This window comes from Drosophila ananassae, chromosome 2L, assembly GCF_017639315.1.
Source record: "Drosophila ananassae strain 14024-0371.13 chromosome 2L, ASM1763931v2, whole genome shotgun sequence".
NCBI classification, from domain to species: domain Eukaryota; kingdom Metazoa; phylum Arthropoda; class Insecta; order Diptera; family Drosophilidae; genus Drosophila; species Drosophila ananassae.
In genome coordinates this window covers 15,915,642-15,938,060 of record NC_057927.1, presented here as the reverse complement: position 1 = coordinate 15,938,060, position 22,419 = coordinate 15,915,642, and the positions used below count along the sequence as shown (strand labels likewise).

At 42.5% G+C, this 22,419-nt stretch overlaps 9 protein-coding genes across 10 annotated transcripts; 5 read left to right on the top strand and 4 right to left on the bottom strand.

The window, feature by feature from the left end:
* The first annotated feature begins 47 nt into the window (after positions 1–47).
* LOC6499292 (major facilitator superfamily domain-containing protein 10) lies at positions 48–2,295 on the top strand. Its single transcript, XM_001954894.4, has 6 exons — positions 48–656; positions 718–1,065; positions 1,122–1,195; positions 1,467–1,642; positions 1,702–2,007; positions 2,069–2,295. Exons 1-6 carry the CDS (start codon positions 234–236, stop codon positions 2,158–2,160), a joined length of 1,419 nt encoding a protein of 472 aa, XP_001954930.1. The 5' UTR covers positions 48–233; the 3' UTR covers positions 2,161–2,295.
* A 108-nt stretch (positions 2,296–2,403) lies between these two features.
* On the top strand, positions 2,404–6,560 carry LOC6499293 (ras-related protein Rab-11A). Its single transcript, XM_032450843.2, has 5 exons — positions 2,404–2,502; positions 2,695–2,894; positions 4,658–4,779; positions 5,217–5,565; positions 5,629–6,560. Exons 2-5 carry the CDS (start codon positions 2,855–2,857, stop codon positions 5,760–5,762), a joined length of 645 nt encoding a protein of 214 aa, XP_032306734.1. The 5' UTR covers positions 2,404–2,502; positions 2,695–2,854; the 3' UTR covers positions 5,763–6,560.
* Positions 6,561–6,698: 138 nt separating this feature from the next.
* Positions 6,699–8,274, top strand: LOC6499294 (protein Peter pan). Its single transcript, XM_001954892.4, has 4 exons — positions 6,699–7,093; positions 7,167–7,531; positions 7,585–8,009; positions 8,069–8,274. The coding sequence occupies exons 1-4, from the start codon at positions 6,761–6,763 to the stop codon at positions 8,209–8,211; spliced, it is 1,266 nt and encodes a 421-aa protein (XP_001954928.1). The 5' UTR covers positions 6,699–6,760; the 3' UTR covers positions 8,212–8,274.
* LOC6501288 (peptidyl-prolyl cis-trans isomerase CPR6) lies at positions 8,209–9,230 on the bottom strand. Its single transcript, XM_001954891.4, has one exon. It carries the CDS (start codon positions 9,124–9,126, stop codon positions 8,266–8,268), a length of 861 nt encoding a protein of 286 aa, XP_001954927.1. The 5' UTR covers positions 9,127–9,230; the 3' UTR covers positions 8,209–8,265.
* Positions 9,231–9,449: 219 nt separating this feature from the next.
* On the bottom strand, positions 9,450–16,695 carry LOC6501287 (beta-TrCP). Its single transcript, XM_001954890.4, has 8 exons — positions 16,086–16,695; positions 14,336–14,558; positions 12,461–12,732; positions 12,218–12,397; positions 11,703–12,157; positions 11,453–11,642; positions 11,248–11,383; positions 9,450–11,166 (listed from the first exon to the last, which is right to left on the bottom strand). Exons 1-8 carry the CDS (start codon positions 16,140–16,142, stop codon positions 11,147–11,149), a joined length of 1,533 nt encoding a protein of 510 aa, XP_001954926.3. The 5' UTR covers positions 16,143–16,695; the 3' UTR covers positions 9,450–11,146.
* A 303-nt stretch (positions 16,696–16,998) lies between these two features.
* On the top strand, positions 16,999–18,155 carry LOC6499295 (acylpyruvase FAHD1, mitochondrial). Of its 2 annotated transcripts, XM_014910516.3 has the most exons (5): positions 16,999–17,138; positions 17,245–17,350; positions 17,413–17,509; positions 17,578–17,724; positions 17,780–18,155. In XM_014910516.3, coding segments are annotated over exons 1-5 (693 nt in total). In that variant the 5' UTR covers positions 16,999–17,137; the 3' UTR covers positions 18,122–18,155. The 2 variants fall into 2 exon arrangements, with proteins under 2 accessions (XP_014766002.1, XP_044572006.1); XM_044716071.1 differs by lacking the exon at positions 16,999–17,138 and having other exon boundaries at positions 17,155–17,350.
* Positions 18,137–19,043, bottom strand: LOC6502681 (general odorant-binding protein 68). The gene is made up of 4 exons (XM_001954888.4): positions 18,819–19,043; positions 18,626–18,760; positions 18,413–18,569; positions 18,137–18,358 (listed from the first exon to the last, which is right to left on the bottom strand). Exons 1-4 carry the CDS (start codon positions 18,921–18,923, stop codon positions 18,165–18,167), a joined length of 591 nt encoding a protein of 196 aa, XP_001954924.1. The 5' UTR covers positions 18,924–19,043; the 3' UTR covers positions 18,137–18,164.
* A 155-nt stretch (positions 19,044–19,198) lies between these two features.
* LOC6499296 (little elongation complex subunit 2) lies at positions 19,199–21,475 on the top strand. The gene has a single exon (XM_001954887.4). The coding sequence runs from the start codon at positions 19,302–19,304 to the stop codon at positions 21,303–21,305; it is 2,004 nt and encodes a 667-aa protein (XP_001954923.1). The 5' UTR covers positions 19,199–19,301; the 3' UTR covers positions 21,306–21,475.
* LOC6501286 (SRR1-like protein) lies at positions 21,465–22,411 on the bottom strand. Its single transcript, XM_001954886.4, has 2 exons — positions 22,203–22,411; positions 21,465–22,152 (listed from the first exon to the last, which is right to left on the bottom strand). Exons 1-2 carry the CDS (start codon positions 22,343–22,345, stop codon positions 21,465–21,467), a joined length of 831 nt encoding a protein of 276 aa, XP_001954922.1. The 5' UTR covers positions 22,346–22,411.
* Positions 22,412–22,419: the final 8 nt, after the last annotated feature.

Here is a 22,419-nt window from a genome sequence, read left to right as displayed (position 1 = left end):
AGTGTATCTATTTGGTTTGGATTCAACCCTTTGAAGTCTGACCATCTTTGGCCGACTCCAATCAGCTGTTACTTTTTCAACTTTCACTTCTGGTGGCGGTTTGGAGCAGTTGGTTGCTCTTTTTCTTGTTTTTGGGGCCATAAGCTATCAGAGAAGTTACGCAGTTATGTCCGAGTGGTAAATGTACACGCACGCAATAACGGCACAATTAAAGAACCCAACTAAACACAATTATGGCCGACCTGAGAAGTCGCCCCAATGCAACAGCAACCTCCAACTTCAACAACAACAAAGTGGAAAAGGAAGCCAGCGAGAATGGAAAAGAAAATAGTAAAAAACTGGAGAAAAGTGATCCAATGATATATGTTGTTTTCATATCGCTTCTATTTGATCTACTGGCGTTCACCATCATTCTTCCGCTTTTGCCATCACTTTTGGAGTATTATCGCCAAAATGATGCTTCCGGCTTGTACGCCGTGCTTACGGAGCGGGTGCGATGGTTCCAACAGCTCTTGGGAGCTCCGGAGAGGTATATATCCGTGCTCTTTGGAGGCTTTCTGGGCTCCATGTTTAGCTTTTTGCAGTTTGTGGCCAGTCCAATTGTTGGTGGATTATCCGATTACTACGGCCGGAAACCGGTCTTGCTGGTCTGTGCGGTGAGTAGAATTTCCAAACTAAGGATAAATATTTATAAAAATAATGATTTTTTGTTTCCAGACCGGCATTGCTTTGTCCTATCTGATCTGGGCATGCTCCAGCAACTTTGCCCTGTTTGTCTTGGCCAGATTTGTTGGTGGAATCAGCAAAGGAAACATCTCGCTCTGCATGTCAGTCATCACGGATGTTTCCAGCGTCAAGACGCGGGGAAGAGGCATGGCCCTTGTGGGCGTCGCTTTCTCCCTGGGCTTCATTGTGGGACCAATGATTGGAGCCATGTTCGCTATATTTTCGGATAAAAGTGCCAGCGGAGGCGCTTGGTTTGTTCTTCCTTCTCTCCTGGCGTGTGGACTTGCTACAGGAGATCTCCTGGTGGTGGCATTCTGTCTGCGTGAAACTTTGCCCAAGGTACAGTATAAGAATGTAAAAAATATTCAGCATTACTTAAAATATTGTTATTTTAGGAAAAACGAGTTAAGGAGATCTCATCGGCCCTGTCATATGGCCTGCAATTGCTTAACTTCTCAGCCATATTTAGGTAAGGTGGAATTTAATTATCGTGTAGCCGGAACCCGTCGTGTGACCAACTCGAAAGCTATTCATTATTGCAAGCCAAGCGTAGTTGTCTGACTGGTTTAATGAACATTATCTGGCCGGCTGGACAGGCACGTTTGTTTGATTGTCTTATCAGTTGACAAGTACGGCTGATGATTAGTATTGGTTACAAGGAAAAGGCTCGATTTAGTTCCCTTTAACATAATCTCTGATCAAGGGGTTAAAATTTCCCATTAACTATTGAATATTTTTAGGTTTGCCGCCATCAAAAATGTACCGAAGAAAGACATCGATGCATTACGATCCATTGGATTGATTTATTTCCTATACCTTTTTCTGTATTCCGGTTTGGAATTCACAGTTACCTTTTTGATGTACCATAAATTTGGATACACCTCCATGGATCAGGCCAAAATGTTCTTGACCACAGGTGAGGGAGACTTTCTAAATGATATTTATGTTCATAATTTGAATAATATTGTTTCGTAGGTATTATCATGACTCTGCTACAGGGATCGGTGGTTCGTCGTTTGCCGGAAGCCAAGATCAAGGGCTATGCCATCTTTAGTCTTTATTTAATTGTTCCGGCCTTTATATTAGTTGGCTTGGCCGAAGGCAGTCGAATGCTCTACGCCGGCATGATCCTCTTCGCAATCTCCACCGCCTTTGCGGTGACCTGTCTCACAACCCTGGTGTCCAAGTATGGAAATGATGACCAGAAAGGCTCAGTACTGGGTATATTCCGTTCCCTCGGTGCTTTAGCCCGAGCTCTAGGCCCCGTAGTGGGTTGCATTGGTAAGAAGATAGTGGTTATTCAGCTCATGATTCCATTGCTAAGCTCCTAAATCTTTTCTAGCTTTCTGGTGCGTCGGCTCTAAAATCACATACATTGCCGGCGGATTATTACTCATCTATCCCGCCCTGGCACTGCAACGGGCTCGTGTTTAATAGTAATAGGAACAAATGTTCAAAAAATATTAGGATCAAAGTAAAACGCGAGTATTAACTGCACATTATACTTAATTTATAGATTTTATAAAAGTATTTTATATTTTAATAAAAAATGTTTTTTATATGTCGTTTTATAGAAAATATTCTTTTATTTCTGCTATGAAAAGATTGGGATATGGATATGAAAAAATAAACTTTTTAAACTTTTCAGCTTCTGTCACTATTTCCCGCTAGATATAGCTTTTTTGAATGTCTGGCAACACTGCCGCATGACGGCACAATACATACAAGCCGCAGCCAACTTCACTTCGATGTATATTGGGAGTGACTAAGTTTCGTGTAAGAAAAAATTATAAATAAATACGCTAAGAGCAGCTGCAATTAGCAAATTAATACTGCATTAGTTGCCGACCAGAGGCTTGAATACGGGGCAACCGAAATCGGACTGAAAACACATCGATTCGCCCACCAAATACTGATATACATTTTTCTTTTTCTTTACAACCACAACTACAACTACAAATAAAAAAGTGTAAAAAGTGTGTGAGCTGCGAGAAACGCATAAAGAAATCGGCGGTGCGCAGGAATTATTGGATTTTGCGACACGGCATTGAAACCTAAAGGCACGGATCTGGAGTAACCAGGAGGGACACAGCCAGGCGCGAGCGATAGCAAAACAAATTCAGAGAAAATGGGTGCAAGAGAAGACGAATACGATTATCTGTTCAAAGGTAATTATAAACATGACATGGCCTGGCCACTACCGGCGGAGGAGCCAACGGACGGTCGGTCTTTCAGGCTCTTTCTCTCTCTTCGCCATGGACACAATGGCACTAATTGAAACTAATTGGAGAATAACAAAAAGTGCAGTCATGTCGGTTGGTGAACAAAAAACCCAAAGTTCATTTGCTGGTCTGGTCTGGTGTGTGTGATTAATTCCCAAAAATAAGTCCAAAGAAGTACGCCCCCTGAGTTAGTTCTTCTTCATGTTGTTGTTGTTGCTGTTGGTGTTGCAGCAGTTGGATGCCCTTTTTCTCGCGCTCTCTTTTGGGGGGGAAGAAGTATGCGTACTGTGCCGTTAACTGTCTGTTTTGTCATTACCGTCCGTCCCATTGCTCTCGCCACGTTGCATACAAAAGGTAAAAAAAAAAAAGCTAAATCGTATTTATAATCGCGATAAAAGTAGTACGGCGAGTACGTTGTTTAGGGAGGAGTATTAAATAGTTAAACGCCCACTCTTTCGTGATTAGATTCCAAGCTAGTATTATTATTTTTGTACAGCTGGCTTTTGCATTCAGATTTCTGCAGATTTGAGAATTCCAAACTCTCTCTCTCTCTCTCGCCGCGCTCTCTGTGTTTGAAACTCCAATTGAGAGTGGAGATACAGTGGGAAGAAATGGATAGTTCGCAGACAAATCGTTACCACAACTTCCCACATCTTTCTCCGCTTTCTGTTTATGTTCGGGGTCATCAATTCTCAGTTCTCCTTTGTTCGGAAACTACTACGCCATAAATTTCAATTGCGCTTAAAAAGTCTCGTATCACAGCTGAGCTCAAGTCATGCCAGTGGTTGAATATCATTAAAGGAAAAGTATACAGAGACTGGGCCATCTTTTGTCAAATATTTAAACCCTTATCTGTTTTTTAGGTCAATTCAAGTAAGCAGCCATGTGAACTTGTCAATGTGTGACATGCATGATGATTCCTCAAATTTCACACCCTACACGATATTGGCTAAGCATGACTCATAGAGCTAAAAAAAAAAATAACTGTTGAAGAATTCCACTGCGATAAGCACATAATCATATAACGTGGTCTGGGTTGGGGCCTATATTAGTATGAGGGACCATTACTCCGCTTTAATTAGTTCCAACATCCGTTTAGAGAAGTGTAATTTTTCTTCAGACTTGGAGATCGTCGAGTTATCGGAAGAGAGTGACTCACCACTGATGGCTCTCTCTCACAGCAGTGGTCACTCGGCGATAACTGTAACCAGGCCGCTGTCTCAGCTGTTCCCCCGATTGGGGGACGATAATACGCAAATGGGTTTGATTCTTTTTTGTTATTGTTTTCCGAAGGACTTTGGGCAAACAAACTGAATCAACAATGTCCGAAAAAGAGTCACAAATGAAAGCCCATGTATCCAGGTAGCAAGTCCTTGCACAACCCACTCAATAATGTAATAAAATTCCATAATATATACTCGAACTCCCAGCCGTCAACTGCCCCAATCGTAAAACATTTCTTACCACGCTCTGAAATCCCTCGAGCATAGCGCTTTTATGTTCTCACTGACCTTGCCAGCAAATGTTCGACGGGGAAGGACTTGACCTATAGCCGGAGAGCCACCCGACAGCCGTAAAATACAAGACACGGAGTGCCGTGGCCGTGGCCGGCCCCCCCTCCTTCACAAACACCCACCCCACATATTATGCAATTCGATTACCGAATGCCATACCCGCGAATAACGTTAATGCTATCTAATCCTTTGCAGTTGTCCTTATCGGTGACTCGGGTGTTGGTAAAAGTAACTTGCTCTCACGTTTCACGCGCAATGAATTCAATTTGGAGTCCAAGTCGACAATCGGCGTGGAGTTTGCAACGCGCAGCATAGAGGTGAGTAACAAAAAATAGAGGGGGCTGCCGGTGGGTGGTTGGGCGCTAGGAGCTCTCCTCCAACCACCCACCCTCTTAAAGTAGGTGGAAAGTTTATTTGCGTGAGGGTTTCGCCGGGAGGTCATGCACAGTGGGGTGGCATTCATGATATAAGATTCAATTTCAGAAAGTGTCTGCGAGATTCCATAAATTAAGTATTGCCAGTGGCTTCCATTCACAATTTATGAGCCATTTAGTAAACTATATAGCTTAGTTTATGGAACAAACTAAAGAAACTATAATTTAATCCTTTGAAAGTGTTACACAAGATGCCACCACCACCACTGCATCACTGCTTCGCGTTTATTTATTGATTTTGTTGGCGAAACCCACAACGCGAAGGATATCTCAGCAAAATTGCCAATTACTGTCACTATTCAACATTCTCATTCTCGCAGGTCGATGGGAAAACAATTAAAGCGCAAATCTGGGATACGGCCGGACAGGAGCGCTACCGCGCCATCACCTCTGCCTATTATCGCGGCGCCGTGGGTGCCCTGCTCGTCTACGACATCGCCAAGCATCTGACGTACGAGAATGTGGAACGGTGGCTGCGGGAGCTGCGCGACCATGCCGACCAGAACATTGTCATCATGCTGGTGGGCAACAAGTCCGATTTGAGGCACTTGCGTTCCGTGCCCACGGATGAGGCGAAACTGTTTGCCGAGCGCAACGGCTTGAGTTTCATAGAAACCTCAGCCCTCGACTCCACGAACGTTGAAACGGCATTCCAAAACATACTCACAGGTGAGATTAATGAATTATCCTTTGATGATCATAATTTGTAATCCTTCCGCTTTCGTCCGCTAGAAATCTATCGCATCGTTTCGCAGAAACAGATCAGAGATCCGCCGGAAGGCGATGTCATTCGTCCGTCGAACGTGGAGCCCATCGACGTTAAGCCGACTGTCACAGCCGATGTGCGCAAGCAGTGCTGTCAGTGACCGCCCCAAGCAAATATCGCTACCCCCCGCAACCGCCAGAACAGCAACATAAGCAGAAGCAGCAACTACAATTACAACTACAACAACAACAACAACAACACCAAGAAAAGGATCAGAAGATTTTGTGTTTTTCAATCACAGCCATTAGCAGTTTTTCATAAAAAATTTCAAATCAATTCACCACCACAAGCAAACGTCAGCAAAAAAATCGAAAAATACATCCGGCTGTAGTTAACTGCGGTTTAAACTGAAGTTTTATATATATACAGATTTAAAAAAACAAATAAATATATATATATATGTATCGCATAAAACGATCGCCGTGGTCGTCGATGTCTGCAGAATAAAAAAACGGGAATGAATATATAAGCAAAAACTAAACACTCCAAATTCAGTTTAAGCTGTAGAACTATAATTTATATAAATATACATATATGCTAATATTAAAAATATTAATATTATTAATTTTTGCAACATAAATACATAGTTCTAATTTTTCGACAAACGACAACCGGATATCTTCGATTATGATGCAAATCTCCATTTCAACAATCCTTCAGCAGCTCCTCGCCAAGCAATTTGCGGACTTTCTTGTTCAGTTTTCACTTCACATTGTTTTTAAATAAATCAATTGGCCTCAAAGTAAAGAAAATTTTTCAAAACTAGCTGATAATACAAATCAAACAAAACAAAAACAAAACAGTTGTAAAACTTTAAATGCATAAATGAAACGAAATAACATCATTTGTGTTTGCTATGTTAAGTGTGATTAAATAAATATAATTTAAATAAAATGAACTTGATGTGTGTGTTGGAAATAAATCTTTTTACTACAAATTCTATACAATTTTCTTAAAAACCTAAAAAAATATATATAATATATTTGCAAACAATCCCATAAACAGCTGCAAAAAAGCTAGGTATGCATCACTGTTGGTATATTGAGGAGCTCCGGTCACACTGATTTTAACACGTGCGGTTGGAAACAGGAGGAAAACATGGGACGCGGTAAAAAGAAGGTGCATCCAAAAACGCGAACTGCCGCTTTTAAGGCCAGTGAACCGAGCGAAATAGTAGAGGCGCCCCATTCATTCGTTATCCACCGAGGACTAACATGTCCGTACATCACAGACCTCACCCTCGACTTTCGGCGCATCATGGAGCCGTTCACGGCGACCAATCTGCGCGAGAAACGGATGAACCGCATCAAGGACTTTGTGAGTCTCAGCAGCTTTTTCCACGTTTCACACATGGGAATCTTCAACAAGGCCTCCACGCAGCTGTCCTTTAAAGTGGTTCGACTTCCGCGAGGTCCTTCGTTGACTTTCAAGGTTTGTTTTTAGCAGGAACCATAGATGTCCTGGATTTTGTTTCAAAAACTTATTTTATTGTTTTGTGCAACAGGTCCATCAGTTCACGTTGGCAAGGGATGTGATTTCCTGCAGCAAAAAGCAGATGATCGACCCGGAACACTTCAAGCATGCGCCGCTCGTGATCATGAACAATTTCAGTGGCGACGGGAAGCATTTAAAACTGATGGCCACCACTTTCCAGAATATGTTCCCTTCCATCAATCTGGCGCAGGTCAATATAGGCACTATCCGTCGGTGTGTGCTGTTTTCCTACAACCCGGAAACGAAGCTGGTCGAGATGCGGCATTATTCGGTGCAAGTAGTACCTGTGGGCCTGAAGCGCTCCGTCCAGAAGATCCTCAAGGGCACGGTGCCTAACTTGGGGAAGTGCAACGAAGTGGTGGATTTTGTAACCAAGTAATGACTTTTCTAACTTTTTCGAGTATGGATTTAAACATATTCTATTTTAGAGATGGATATGCATCCGAATCCGAGGCGGAGGACGACGAGCAGTCGCATGTGGTATTGGCACAAACTCTGAAGAGCAAGGGAAACCTGGAGGACAACAAGAGCTCCATCAAGTTGCACGAAATCGGACCCCGTCTAACCATGCAGCTGATAAAAATTGAAGAGGGACTGCTGACTGGCGAAGTCCTTTATCACGACCATGTGGTCAAGACCGAAGACGAAAAGGAAACGCTGCGGAAGCTGGTCGAAAAGAAAAAGAAGCTTAAAGAACAGCGCAAGAAGGAGCAAGCCGAGAACAGGGCTCGTAACTTGAAGCTCAAAAAGGACGAAAAGTGGGCCGCCAGAAAGGCGGAGGAAGGTCATGATAGCGATCCCGAGGATGATGCCGAATACTACAAGGAGGAAGTGGGCGAGGAGCCAGACGAGGGTACGTATTGCAGCTAAACTCTCAAACAATTTAATCATTTAAAATATTTTCCACCATAGAACTTTTCAAAACGGAAGCCAAGTCCTCTCGCAAGCGACCCAAGCTGCCCGGCGGCATGAAGTTCAAGAATAAACGCGCCAAGCTTGATCCTAAAAACAAGAAGACTAAGTCAGACCCAAGGAAAAGTAGAAAATCAAAGTAGAGTTGTAAATATATAAGCTATTTTATAAACACCTTGCAAAAATCTTAATAAGACTTAGCTGAACATGCGTTGTACTACCTCCTTATAGTGGGCATTGCTGTCCTTCCAGCTCGCGGCTATGTTGTCGCGTAGTTTGCTAAACTCCCGCTTATCCTCATAGCCAGCGACCCGCTCGATGGTGGCCTGTGCCTTTGCGAACTCCTTGAGATGATAGTAAGCCAAGGCACGTCTGTAAATGCTCTTCTCGCTCGGACTCTCGGCAGTCTCCACGAACTGGGTGACGTAGATCACATGCTCGTAGCGCTTCTCCTGCAGAAAACAAGCGGCTAGGTTAGTCTGGATCTGGATGAATAGCTCCTCGACTGTGCTCCCGTTAATGCCATTCGATTTCTTGGTTAGCTTGTCGAACGGCTTGTAGGTGATGAGCAACTTGGCAGACCTTGTGAAGTAATCAAATGCGAACTTCGGATAGGCTTTAAACGTGGCCACTCCGCTTTCCTTGAGGCGCAGGGCCAAATCATAGGTCTCGGCTGCATTCAGTTTGTCCACCTGTGTGTTCTTTACGATCCTGTCCAGCTTCAGCTCGAACTCTATCCGTTCACCGGCTTTTGTGGCAATGCTACAGGCGGCTGTTTCCCCAGGCAGAAACTGCTGCAGTAGAATCTCCAAATAGCAGTCCACGGGTGTCACGGATGTGCCCATTTCCAAGGAGTGCTGTGTTGGGTAGGTTGAGGATTCATCGTTGGTTAAATAGCTGCTGGCTCGGTTTCCCAGATTGGCGCACTTCTTGTTGACACTGAACTGCACTGTGCTGGCAGTTGTTGGTTTTTCCATGTCACGGAACTGGAGGTTAAGGACCTTCTTGGCCAGGCCGCGGCTCTTGTCCTCCCATTCAGTGCCCACGTACCAGTCCATATCGAATAAAAAGCTGTTGTTGATTTGCAGAACTTTGGAAAAAGCTAATAAAATGTTTTTGTCTTAGCTAGTGTGGCCATTCTTTGCAAATAAGAGCAACTAAAATATTCCACTAAAAAATACTAAACTTTTCTACAAAAATAAGTTTACTTAAAATTTTATTAAAAATAATAATTAAAAATTATATATTTTTTTTAAAGCTTATTTAAAATAAAAATTTATAAAATATAGTTTTAAAAGATGTGTCCAATTCATTAAAAAATGATTTAAAACTTTCAAACTTGCATCCCAGCCGTTTCTGATCAATTCAAAAATAAACAACATTTTAGCATTTATACACAATTTATTATTTCTAGTTATCTGTACCTATACTAAGCCCATTCGCGCAATCTGCAGTTGCTCAGACATCATTTAACAAGCTGCTTTCTTTCCACTAACAGTTTTACATATTCCGGAGTATGTGTTTTTCATATTTTAATAAACCTTTTTGTATTTTAAGTTAATCGTTATGTACATACATTAGTTAACGCGGAAGCAGAGATCCAAATCGGTTGGGATTCGGACCAAGTATAGCATTGGAACTTAACTTACAAATAGCAATACATACAGACATATAGTAAAAGTATCCTTGATCACAATCAACGATCGGTGTAAATATATAAATATATGTATATATTGATGAAACGGCCTGGAAATTGTCTATATTCTACATACGTCCGTATATAACTAGAATCTATAGTCATCATACATATAGAATCAATCAAAATTGGTTATATATTGCAATACATATATTAATTCTGTTTCATCTTTTCTGGGTTTTATGTTTTTTTTTCTTGTTTGTAATATTTTGTTGATCAATTATGGAGACACTGTTCGTGTCGGGTTTACAATATTAATTTAAATTATCTTTATTTTGGGATAACTTAGTTTACAATTGCCAATAAAATACTAGGCTTAAAAGTACCTTTACAACTAACACAAACATTTAGGCATTAGGTTAGAAATGTGCAATGCGGACAACCGAAATGATGCTTTGCCAATTTCAATGAAGCGACTCTAACTAACATTTATGCTAAAAACTGAATCTAGCCGCTTTTTTGTTTTTGGGATGCCTGAATCCAGATTAAACATTATCCTCAATATCCGGAGGCGACAACTGCCAAAACGCGATGCGATGCTTGTTTATTTGAGCTAAAGAAACACTTAAAATAATCTCCGATCGATCCACCGATCGGCCGGATGCACAATTCAAAGACTGACCTTCGATTGATTTTTTTTTTTTTTTTTCAGCGCCTAAGTAACTAGTATATAGTTCATTCTCATTTCTTTCTCATTATTATTTTTTACATGACAAACCTAACAGCCAGTTTTGCAAAAATATTCTGTCATTTTTTCTATACTTCTTTTGCATTTATTGTGTTTGCTTTATAACTTCAATTAATTCATATTATGCGTATGTTGCGCGGGTTTTTTTTTAAATGTTTTTGTGGTGTGTGGTGTGGTGTGGTGGTGTGTGTTGGTGTGGGTGCGGGTGTGGGTGTTGGTGTATATGTGTGTGTGTGTGATTGTAAAATTGATGCACAGAGATCGCTGTAACTTGGGTTCAACATGCTTTTCTTCTTTTTTTTTTCCATAATTTTTTTTTTTAAATATAGACGAGTCTCAATGCTGTATGGTAGTAACGCTGGCTTAATATCATTCACGCTCATCACTCATCATAATCATCAATATTCTCAACATCTATATCGTACTCCAGGTCGTCCCATTCTGGATCGGTACCAGAACCGGAACCGGAACCGCCTTGGCCAGAGCCCGAATCATCAGCATCGATATGCCTAACATATCCCCCAAAATCCACCCCAGCATAATCTCTTGCCTGCTCGTCCTCCTCCTCATCTTCCTCATCATCATAGTATTCATCCTCATCCTCATCATCCTCCTCGTCACCATCATCGATGTCGAACTCTTCATCGCTGGAGGACACAAGGTGTAACTCCCGCAGCTGCCGTTGCACAAAATGTTAATGTTCCATCAGGGCCGCTACAAAAATCGGAAAAGCAAACGAGATGAACGTTATGCATAATTCACGACATCAACGGGGTGAAAGTTTGCTACTCTTACGTGACGGTGTGCGGCCGGTCTTGTTCTCATTGGGTGTGAAGTTTAGAAAGTCCCATATCAAAATTGTATCATCGTGCGAGCTGCTTACGATCTGGAACTCATCGAATTGCAAACGAAATACGCGACCAGTATGTTCCTAAAAGAGTTCAATTCCCTCGATTAAATTAAACAAAACGGAATACTCGATTTTGGGATGATGACTCACCACGAGCGTGTTAAGGCAGAGGGTATTGGAGGCTGCCCGCGGATCCAGAGCGGCCACCAAATCCCAGACCTTTATCTTTCCATCATAAGCACCGCTTACAATGCGTTTCGTGTCGAAACGGATGCAGCGCACAAGCTCCTCATGACCTTCCAAGACGCGTAAACAAGCACCACACTCAATGTCCCAAAGTCTGTAAAATATAGAGATTAGCGAATAAATTATATTTTTTATTACTAGACCTAGACCTCACCTTATGGAATTATCGGAGCTGCCGCTAACCACCAAACGATCTCTGTACTGCAGGCAGGCGATGCCACGCTTGTGGCCGTTCAGAGTGCGCACAAATTCACAGCTGGAGGTGGACCACACTTTGATGGTGCGATCCCCGCTGGCGGACACAATATACTTCTCATCGAAGTCGACCACATTGACGGCAGCTCTGTGGCCAACGAGTACTCGGCGGAGTGTTATCTCGCTGGGCGAGGTCATGTCCCACACGGCAATGGAGCGATCCTTGGAGCAAGTCACCATCATGCCGTTGTTGAAGCGCAAGTGCAGCACCGCCTCGCAGTGATGGATGAGGGTGTTGACCATTTCGCCACTATTCACGTCCCAGACACGAACTGTGGAGTCGCTGGAACCACTAATGATCACCTTGTCATCGTACTGCAGGCACAGCACCGATCCAGTGTGTCCAATCAGAGTCTGCAATGGAAAGAGATGTTAGCCCAGATATTCTTTACAAGTCTGATGAGCCGAGCCTACCTTAACGCACTGCAGATCCGTGCGATCCCAGATCTTGATGGTGTTGTCCCGGAGACCGGAAACAATCTTACCATCATCGTACTGCAGACAGTAGACACCCTTGGAGTTCTCCGATCGGCAATTAATCCTTCGCAGCATGTGCCGACCAGTTCGCCAGTTGTTCTCTATACTGTCGATGTCCTGAAACCCAGAAAATAATCCAATTTAGTACCTAAGTAAGGATCATTGGAGAAGGGAACTCACATTCATTATCTTGGGGAACAATTCGCGATGGAATGAGTGAGGTCGCTGGGTCTGGCCCGGGCGGGGCTTGAAGAGGTACTGCATCCAATTGCGGCGCTCGGCCAGTCCGCGCCACAACGAGTCTGTGCGCACCTTGCGCTCGATGAGCTTCTTCCAGAGCATGCCCTCGGAGATGACGCGCAGCCATTCCTTGCAGACCAGTTCGGCTGATTTGAGCGATTCGGCATCCAAGTAGGATAATATGTTCTCGGCAATATGATCCAGACCCTTGACTGAAATTTAAAGATTACAAGAATATAATATATTGGAAACTATGGAAACTGCCTCACCCGAACCCTACCCATCATAAGCCCATCCCAGAGAAAAACCAATGCGATCGAATGCATCCACTCGGCGCCCGTCATCATCAGACTTGGCAGACAAAATGATGCCCCAAACGGCATTAAAATGCACTTAGTCCACTGAGTGGGAGTGGGAGTGGGATTTGCGAGGCATATTTGCATGTGTTATGGCCGGGCTGGAGGATGAGGAGTGGAGTGAGGGTGTCTACATCCACATCTACATCGGCATTGACAGCCCAGCCATGGACTGAGCCAGAGTCTGGAGGAGAGTGGTGTGCTGTGCTGGCGCTGCTCCCCGTTGGCTGCGTTTGACAAACACAATTAAAAATGTGCACAAGTCGGAATGACAGGCGGTTGGTTCCTCCACGATTTGGCTCAAGTTGTTGGTAACGGTCTTGAGAGTGCCTATCCGGCTGTCTCCTGTCTCCCCCCCTGTCTGTTGGGTTAGTTAGTCCCAGCCCCTCCCGGTTAGGTGGCTTTGAAGTGCATTACAATGTAAATGGAGGAGACAATGTTGCCTTCTTTTCGCGCTTTTTTTTTGCCTCGATCCTAGTCCATACTACAGAACTAGGGGAAAAATAAATAAAAGAGGAGGAAAAGTTCTACACTTTAAAGGTTTTTATTTTATATTTTATTCAAGACACGAATCTGAGTCAAGCCTAGCCTTTATTGCGGTTGTTATTCGGTATAATTATGAGTAATTTTGGATCTTAAATCGTTCTCTCCTTCATTAAATTGTTAGAAATAAATAAATAATGAAAAATAAATGAAAGACAATGCCTTTGCGAAGGTTAAAACTGCACGCACGGCTCTTGTTTACCATTCTGAGTCATCAGTATGCATTGATAAGCGACCTGATGGCTGATTCACATAATCCCAGTCAGCTATCGAACTATTTCAGGGTATAGACCACCTATAGACCCTCCCAAATAGTTATGTTATTAGCCAACAAAAGAGGAAAATCGATTCCCAAATTCCTTATGAATAATATAAAGTGTTTGTTTGGGCTTTCATTTCGCTTCGTTTCGGTTTGTTTTTGTTCCGGTGATGGAGCGAACGCGTTTAATGGAAGCAACGACCTTTCAGTCAACAGCCTTCCTCCATCCCACCCACTGGGCCGGTCTCCCCTCCTCTGAAAGCATAAGCCCAGCAACAGTCTGAGCTTACCTTTCATGTTGTTCACCTTTGTACCTGCCTGCCATTTGTTATTGTTTTCCGGCATTGCGTGCCAGCGTGTTCTATTCCCGGACTCGAAAGGAGTTACTTTTTGGCTTGGTTTTATTTTTGGCCAGTGCCAGTATACTTCCCCCTGACAGCTGCTTATCAGCTTATCAGAGTCTCTTTGCCATCTGAGGTCAGTGTCCAGCAGATAATGATTTTTATTTTAAATCTTAACCTTAGCACCTTTTTTCCAGGTGTATCATTCTTCAACCCATCTATCTGCTAAAAAGTTTCTTGGAAGACATTTCAATTAAACCTCTAAAGAAGCTATTATCTGGATGGTAACCACTCTAGGTCCAGTATTGAAACTCACTTGGCAGAAGTGTGATAAAGTCGCGCTGCAGCATCGGCTTGAGATAGGCGTTGATCTGGCCATGTTGATAGTGGCACATGCGGGACAGCAACTGCTCCACAAAGTCCACCTGTCCCGCCTCGGTCCACTGGGTGAAGTACTGGAAACAGAGATCCCGCTCTGTCTGGTAGGTGGGCGATGAGTCTTTCTTGCGCACCGGATCATACAGCATTGTGGTTGTGAACTGTAAGGTGGAGAAAATTTCGAGAAATTCATTAAAACAGTGGAAATAGAAAGAGTTATGATGTGATGTCAGGGGGGGGCGCTCATAAAAAAAAAAGAGGAAAAAAGTAGGAAGGGTTGTGCAACTTTTGTGTTTCGACCCAAAGTGACGACCCAAACTTGGTGCCTGGCCTGGCCTGGCTTACAATTAGGCAATTAGTCGAGCTCCGACTCTGACTCTCTTTTTTCGTAAGTTTCTCGTTTGGTTTTTGTTTTTATTTATCCGCGATCCGCGAATTTATCCGCAAAGCAGAATTGAACAAAACTGGGGGGAGCTGGCATCCAGCGGCAGATCATTCACACGGAAAGTATATAAATATTATTAATGTTTATTTTCTATTCGATTCTATAAATATTTCGCCCACTAATAATACGTCATCAAAGAGTGTTTTTGTTTCAGTTTTCTTTCAAATAAATGTCGAGTCGAGTCGAGTAAACAAATCGGAGGCTCGAGTGCGAGTGATTCGAGTAATTAAGCTGCCTGCAATGTCAGCGATTTAAAAAACCTTGCGTGGAGAGCTTAAAAGCCTTAATTTAATTGCAAAAATGTAGCTAGTTAGCCTCCAGCTAGCAAGGAGCTAGTAGATAGCAACTAAAACACAAATCAGCTGGAGCAGTTCCAAGAAACAGAGTACCATTAAACCATGACTAGCACATAGGACCACCTTGATTCCGGTAGCAGCAGCAGCAAAAAATGAAACAGAGATGACTCAAGCAAAACTTTATTGCTAACCGAACCAAAAAAAATAAAATAAAATAAAAGAAACAACTTTTCGGCACACGTTTAAATGGTTAACTGACCTTCAGTACACCCCATACCCATACCCATATCATATTTAACAATATCCACGCAATAAAAGGTATATGATTGAAATGTACACTGCACTGCAGGTTTGTTATTAATTGTGTAAACAAATCTCGAAGGCTAATTAACCCCTAGTGTGTTTAAATAAATATATTTTTAAATTAAATTTTTATTACCAAACAAGGTTGAGTAGGCTTGCCTTTAAATTCAAATAAATAAGTCTATATATTAAATACAAATATTTTAAGAATAGATTGCAGCATCCCTTGGCCATCAAAGGGTTAAAGAAATCGAATCGAAGATTGCCCAAGGAGAGGGGGGAGGAGAGGAGAGTCAGAGATGATCATGATGATGTTGAAACATAATTAGGCTAACGCCAGAGCCCCCAAAAGTTTAAGGTTATTGGCAATTGGCAATTGGATAAAGAAATGCGACAATTTCCCACTTTAATAGAGTGCACGAGTGCAAAAATCTGTATTATATACGAAAATAAAGCACACGCACACACTCTCACTAACAGAGCTACATGTGTGTGAGTGTACTACGCTCCTGTGTGTGTGAAGACGACACCTTGGGACATTATGTACATAAATAGGTGGGTATTTCGAGAGCCTCGGCATATAGAGACTGTAGACTGAAATTGGCGCTTACTTAAACTGGCCAATTTGCCATTTGAAAACTCACCGCTTGGGCATTGGAGTTAGTTTCGTCCATTATTTTGTCAGTCTCCATTTTCATCATTGTGATGTGTGTTGCTGTGTTTGTTGAATTTGGCTGTTTTGTTTCTCTCTTTTTTCTTTCTGCTCTCTCTCTCTCTCTTTGCCACCACACACACACTCACGTACGCCGCTGCACACGTTGGTGTTCTCCTGCTAGCGTTTACTTTGTTTCTTATATTTTAGGCCACACACGACACCACAATATGCAAATTTGCGTGTAAGTTTTTATGAAGTTTTAATCTTGAGAAAAAATTACTATTCCGTCTCGTTGCAGTATGACCACAGGCGGGATGCGCGAAAATGGCAGCGCTGAGGGAAACTCAACACAGCGCAAAGTCCCCTCACTTTTTACCTACTATCTCTTTGACAAGTCATTATTTTCTGTTGACTAAAGCCCTTGTCTTTCTTGGGGCAAAGTGTGTTGGGTTCGCGCTTGACCCGCAAAATGCACGAACCTGTGTGTCAACGAACAATTTTGAAGAGTTTTTTACGAGTTTTCGTCCAATGATAGTCACTGCGATGTCGATATGTTGCTGTCTAGCAACTGTATGGTCACACACTAAAATAAGTGTTGGAAAGTTGCTGCTGATGAATAGGTTTTCTTTACCCTTTTTTAAATATTACCCTTTTTCTTTTAAAATTAACATCTTGGCTGCATAGATGTGGATTTTTTATTTGTTTTTCTAACTATTTAATTTGATGTATTTATTTTTTATCTTATTCTATACAATTCTATCAGTGTTGATAAAGCCAAATTTTCTTAAAACCGTTTTTTATAACAATTTTTTAAATATTTTGATTGATAAATATATTTTTTATGATCTATTATAAAAAATTAATTAGTTTAAATTAAATTTTAACAATTTTGAGCCTTGGCAACTCTAACCACCAGCTGTTGCCGCCTCGTTCAGCCGCTCTTTTAATTTTGTGTTGTTACTTAATTGATAAACTTTTTGAGGGGAGCGGCGCTCTCCTCCCGATAACCTCTCAGCACTTTAAATTAATAAACATAGCGCCAGTAAGTTCTAGGTCCAGCATTCAAAGCTCCTACACTCACTTTCATTCGACCGCAGCTAGTGTTCAGTGCCTTGAAATTTACATTTTCTTTTTTTGGTAATTTCCAGTGGTTCGAGTGTCCGCTTTTCTCAGGATGGCAGCTTGCCTTACTCAAAACCCGGCCAACTTTCTATCCGACGGCAAAAAAATAGTCGGAGTGGCCCTCAATTACATGTAATTGGCGAAAGAATCTTCCTAACTTCATAACTGATAACAGCAGATCTTATCTACAACAGGGATGTGGTCAAGGCCAGGAATGTTCCGGTACCCAAGGAGCCGCTGGTGTTCCTCAAACCCACTTCGTCTTACCTTCGGGAAGGCCAACCTATTATCGTGAGATAACCTATTGGCAAAAACTTACTGATAATGAGTGATCTTATGGACGTAATCTAATCTTTCAGATCCCTAAAGTCTTCTCCAAGGTGGCCTACGAAGTTGAACTGGGCGTGGTAATTGGAAAGCCTTGCAAAAATGTATCCAAGGCTCGGGCTATGGATTATGTGGCAGGCTACTGTCTAGCTTTGGATCTGACAGCACAATGCCATTTGGTAATTTTAAACTATACTCTCTTAATTACAAGAATTATAAGACTAATCCTTCTAGGGCCCTGCCCGAGCATCTGGACACCCATGGACGTTAGGAAAGGGGTTCGATACCTCCACGCCTGTATCTGAATTCATACCCATTAAGGAAGTAAAGGACCCCCATAATTTGAGTTTGTGGCTCACTGTAAACGGCGTGGAGAAGCAAAAAGGATGCACCGCCGACTTGGTATTTAACGTGCCAGACATCATTTCGTACGTGTCGCAGTACATGACCCTGGAGCCCAACGATCTAATCCTGACAGGCACTCCAGACGGCGCGGATGCCTTTAAGGCAGGCGATGTAATTGAGTGTGGTTTGGGGGATCTTGCCACTCTTAAATTCGACGTGTGTTCTGAATAAATAAAAAGCTTGAACTACTGGTAATATCTAAAAACAATTTTTTTTATTTTTTGCGCTCGACATCATCGCAATCCATTAAATATTTCCGCATAGCTGCACAGTCGTCAGTGTTCTTCCATTTGGTGGTGGGACAGTTGACATACACCTGTTCCATGATGCAGGCCAACAAGGTAGCCGGATAGTAGTTGCAGTCACCTTTTGTGTGCATCCACTCGGATTGCTGAACCTGTTCTTGGGCTGTGGAATTTTTTATATTAAACCTTTTTTTGTACAAATTAATATTGCACCCACCGTATTTAGCACATTGTGCGACACTTTTAACCATTAGTTTTGATGTGGCAGGATCGTTTTTGTAGCGCTGCTGATAGCTTTTTTGTAAAGCAGTCACGTTGACAGTGCCATTGTTCAACAAAAATCCATTGGCCTTAAAGGAACATTCAGCTATGCACTGTAATAAACGTATATTTTCCGAAAATGAAGTTTTCGAATACTATTTTAACTCACCGCATTTAAAGCTACTTTATCCGATCTGAGATTGGCTGAACCTGATTTAGTGGAAGTTGAATTATTGGCTAATAAGGACTTCCGACATTCCTTTATCGTCTTGTTATTTTTTTGGACATTACAACATGAGCTTATCTAGGAAAAAATCATTAAATATATAGGTAATTGGATATTTCTGTAAAAAAAAACTAACAAACTTTGGGTGCTTGGCTTGGTCACAATTAGTATAATTAAAGGACAATACGCTGATGAAGAAATAAAATAACAGGATACAAAACAGAGCAAAACGATGATACATGGTTTCCGTTTCAAATGAAATTATAAACTGATATTTAAAGCGGAAAGTTAATCATTTTTATGACATTTTTTTATGTCTATCTATTAAGAAGTTAATGTTGCATAACAAAAAGCAATGGTACATAATAAACATATGGAACTTTTCCAAAGTTACTTAATACGACTATTTTTAAATGATTTATATATTTAGATTAACCAAAAGCTATAAATATTTTATATTTAAAATAGGAAATTTAAAATTTTTGAACTTGTACGACCAAAAGTATATAACGGTTTCTTTGGTATTGCCAGACTTTTCCCATATGGTCACACTAGCACGAGGGAAACCAAAACATTGAAATTATTCCGATCTTGGGTATTTCCACTACAAACCCCAACCATGGACCCAGATCTGTACCAGGGACACTCTATTTTCCGGAATCAACCATCCTACAAGGTTTTTAACAGATCTTTCGAGGATAAGAACGATTCATTCTACGCATTCATAAACGAAGTAGACCCGGAGGTGCTTCGTGAGGAACATGAAGGAGTCTCCAAAACCTTCACATCCTATAAGACCAACTTTGCGTTAAAGGATCCACGTACCAAGGAAATTCCAGGGAAAGTGGCTTACGATCATACGAATGAAAGACTCGGCTACGACTTCCACAATCCCCAGAAACAGTACTCCGCCTTGAAACAGAACGAACAGGGAGCCTGTGTTCGAGTGCTCCTATCGTTGCAGGGAGGAGAACCTTCCTCGGAGAAGGACATTGAAGATTGGAACGCCACAGAGGGAAAGCGCTGCAACGAGCGTCAGCAAGTGCAGAAGCACTTTCACGATTATGAACTTTCCAAGAAAGAAGTCATTTACTTGCCAATGAAGCGACTGGTCGCAGTATATAGAAAGTGGTACGATAAAAAGGTGGATGCGATTATAAAGAACTATCCCAATGAGACATACATAACATTTTCCGGATTGCCACATCTCTCCCAGTGCAAGAGCCTCAACGCAGAAACGGCCAGCATAGAGGAAATAGAACTGGAGCGGATCAAAGGCCGTGTGCGGCTGTGGCCGGAGGTTGACGTTAAAAGGGAAGCCTTTCGGACACTTAATGTACGTCTGGATCGGTATTCGGACGGGTCAACTGAGCGTTTGGGTAATCTCTTAAGGGAGGATGGAAAAAAGGCTGAGCTGGAGGCAAGAAACATATTCGTTCTGCCCTTGGAATCGTTGCTAATGCTCTTGACATGCGGATCTTACGTGGATCTGGCTTCAGAAATGTTTCTCAGTATAAAGGAATCATCCTACAGTGCTTACAAATGCGTGGAGTTTCAGCATCCGTTACCAGCCCGCAACTGTGGCTGGCATACGAACAACATGGTCTTGGGCCAGGCCTTCCATGCTTACTCATCCCAGCCCGGAGAAGCTGAGTGGTTGGACTACAAATCAAATGAAATCAGGAACAAAGTACCATACCCACTTGTCGGCGAAACCCCCTCGCTCAATCTGAAAATGAGCTATGAGCCGCACTTGATTGCTGAAGACTCATCGGGAATTGTAGATAGCAACAGCAATTGCGCTCTTGTAAGTTGGATCTTGAAGAGTCAGGATCATAATTTCCAAATGTTCAGCACTTTATCCATACCCGCAGTAAGGGATTCATATGGAAAGAAGTTACTCGGTTGCCATTTGATTAAACTGGAGAACAAGCCAGACTGTGGCTGCGAAATCATGACCAAATATGAGCTTCTCAAAGCCTGGCTGCAAATAAAACTCTTGCAGGCTGAGTCTGGCCATTGCACACGGATATCTCTGCGGGACTTTGACCCGGTTTTGGAGGAAAAACTGACCCTGGCATCCTTGGAACAACAGCTGCACGACTACTACAACACAAGCATGCCGCAATTACTTTCCAATCTCTTCGAGTTTCTCAAAATCTTTCACACGGTGCCGGTGGGCGATTACCTGCTGCGATATTCCCCCAAATACAAGGATAAGTTCCTGCTGTGCACCACCACCAAACAGGCTTCAACCCAGTCGTTTCAGCTGCATCAGGTATTAAAGGATGCCGTCCCCAGCGATCAAAACTTTTTATCCCAAAGCAGTTATCTTCCCATTTCGGCCACGCTATGTGGTCGCATGCACGAGGAATTGCAATTGGTTCCGTGTTCATTTCCTGCCAAACCAAAGGGGAAGCTTGCAAAACGTAAAGCTAACGCAATCGGACCCGTATCCATTCCCATCCCGAAAGCGCCTATCAGAAAACCACGTCAAAAGCCACCACAGAAGCCTTCTGGGTTACGCTGCCGAAACAAAACCCAACAGAAGGCTCGAGCAAAAGCCCGGAAGAAAGATGTTAAGGAGCAGGAAGCCAAGTTGGAAAAGTTCATGGACCTGTAAAATATATCCCCGACTACGCACCGTTTTCAGTACAAACTTAATTTTCTTAAAAAAGAATTATAAATTATTTTGACTAACTTAAAGAGGATGTTAGGCGAAAGCCTATAAAATAAATAACTTTTTGAAACAAACTTTTTACTTAAAAGAGAATAAACTTTTTTAATCCGATGATAAATTCAAAGTTGCCAAATTTGTTTCCACCTCCGTCACCAGCTCGTCGTCATTTACTTTTAGGGCTGGATACCGTGTCCAAAAGTCCGAATCATCCTTTTGTGGCAGAGCTTCCTGGGGAAAAGTGTGCAGTGATAGGTCGTTGAATACGTTGCGGTGCTCGTAGTCATCATCCAGGGCAGTTTCCGTACAGAATTCAAATACTTTGGTTATGTGATCCTGTTGATTTCTCCGCGCCATCGTAAGCATTTCAAAGCTGTTAGAGATTAGGAGCACGTTGGGCAACGTTGTTCGCTGCCAGTTGCTCCACAAAATGTTGTGCATTAGGGCGTAGGGGCAATGGGGCAGATAGTATAGAGTGGGCACAGTGGCCTCATGCTTTCCTGCGCAGTCCTCACTCATCAGCCGGCCGTTGAACAGGTGGATAAGCTCTGCCTCGCTGTCCCGGAATACAGGATCAAAATAAAGAGCCTCCTCGATATTGTGGTGCTGTTGCAGGCCAAGAATAAAAGCTGCCTGGTGGAGAGCTTGGTGGGTTCGGGTGAAGGGGCCCAGACCCAGGCACACTATCCGTTTCAGCGGGGTTTTAAGCGTATCCAACTGCTGCTGTAGCGTTTCCATAGCTACTAAGAAGTAGTCGCTTTGGCGCATTTCTCCGCAAAGACGCTCCAACCGTCTAAATTAAAGTTTTAATACAAAAATCCATATTTAACTTTGGTAACTTACGGCTGAAACTTCTCTACATTGACATCGGGGCAGTCGTTTAAATAATCGCTCTCAGACTTACGGTGGTCGCGCCGCCTCAGACACTTCCTGGCCATCCATTTTTTGCGCGTAACCACCTGAAAATCGTCGCCAGAGTTCGACATTCTAAAAGGTAAATAAACACTTGTTCCCCTCTACGTCGTCTTGTTCGTATAGTGATGCCAAGATCAGCTGATTT

Coding starts and splice junctions, on each gene's coding strand:
- LOC6499292 (XM_001954894.4), top strand. CDS start 234: ATGGCCGACCTGAGAAGTCGCCCCAATGCAACAGCAACCTCCAACTTC. Junction 657..717: donor CGGTCTTGCTGGTCTGTGCG/GTGAGTAGAATT, acceptor TTTTGTTTCCAG/ACCGGCATTGCTTTGTCCTA. Junction 1,066..1,121: donor TGCGTGAAACTTTGCCCAAG/GTACAGTATAAG, acceptor TTGTTATTTTAG/GAAAAACGAGTTAAGGAGAT.
- LOC6499293 (XM_032450843.2), top strand. CDS start 2,855: ATGGGTGCAAGAGAAGACGAATACGATTATCTGTTCAAAG. Junction 2,895..4,657: donor ATACGATTATCTGTTCAAAG/GTAATTATAAAC, acceptor AATCCTTTGCAG/TTGTCCTTATCGGTGACTCG. Junction 5,566..5,628: donor ATTCCAAAACATACTCACAG/GTGAGATTAATG, acceptor TTCGTCCGCTAG/AAATCTATCGCATCGTTTCG.
- LOC6499294 (XM_001954892.4), top strand. CDS start 6,761: ATGGGACGCGGTAAAAAGAAGGTGCATCCAAAAACGCGAACTGCCGCT. Junction 7,094..7,166: donor GTCCTTCGTTGACTTTCAAG/GTTTGTTTTTAG, acceptor TTTGTGCAACAG/GTCCATCAGTTCACGTTGGC. Junction 8,010..8,068: donor GGGCGAGGAGCCAGACGAGG/GTACGTATTGCA, acceptor TTTCCACCATAG/AACTTTTCAAAACGGAAGCC.
- LOC6501288 (XM_001954891.4), bottom strand. CDS start 9,126: ATGGACTGGTACGTGGGCACTGAATGGGAGGACAAGAGCCGCGGCCTG.
- LOC6501287 (XM_001954890.4), bottom strand. CDS start 16,142: ATGATGAAAATGGAGACTGACAAAATAATGGACGAAACTAACTCCAAT. Junction 11,384..11,452: donor TCTGCCTTAACACGCTCGTG/GTGAGTCATCAT, acceptor GAACTCTTTTAG/GAACATACTGGTCGCGTATT. Junction 11,167..11,247: donor GACCGGCCGCACACCGTCAC/GTAAGAGTAGCA, acceptor CGATTTTTGTAG/CGGCCCTGATGGAACATTAA.
- LOC6499295 (XM_014910516.3), top strand. Junction 17,351..17,412: donor GGAGTGGCCCTCAATTACAT/GTAATTGGCGAA, acceptor TATCTACAACAG/GGATGTGGTCAAGGCCAGGA. Junction 17,725..17,779: donor TGACAGCACAATGCCATTTG/GTAATTTTAAAC, acceptor TAATCCTTCTAG/GGCCCTGCCCGAGCATCTGG.
- LOC6502681 (XM_001954888.4), bottom strand. CDS start 18,923: ATGTATCATCGTTTTGCTCTGTTTTGTATCCTGTTATTTTATTTCTTC. Junction 18,761..18,818: donor AAGCCAAGCACCCAAAGTTT/GTTAGTTTTTTT, acceptor ATTTTTTCCTAG/ATAAGCTCATGTTGTAATGT. Junction 18,570..18,625: donor ATAAAGTAGCTTTAAATGCG/GTGAGTTAAAAT, acceptor CGTTTATTACAG/TGCATAGCTGAATGTTCCTT.
- LOC6499296 (XM_001954887.4), top strand. CDS start 19,302: ATGGACCCAGATCTGTACCAGGGACACTCTATTTTCCGGAATCAACCA.
- LOC6501286 (XM_001954886.4), bottom strand. CDS start 22,345: ATGTCGAACTCTGGCGACGATTTTCAGGTGGTTACGCGCAAAAAATGG. Junction 22,153..22,202: donor AATGTAGAGAAGTTTCAGCC/GTAAGTTACCAA, acceptor ACTTTAATTTAG/ACGGTTGGAGCGTCTTTGCG.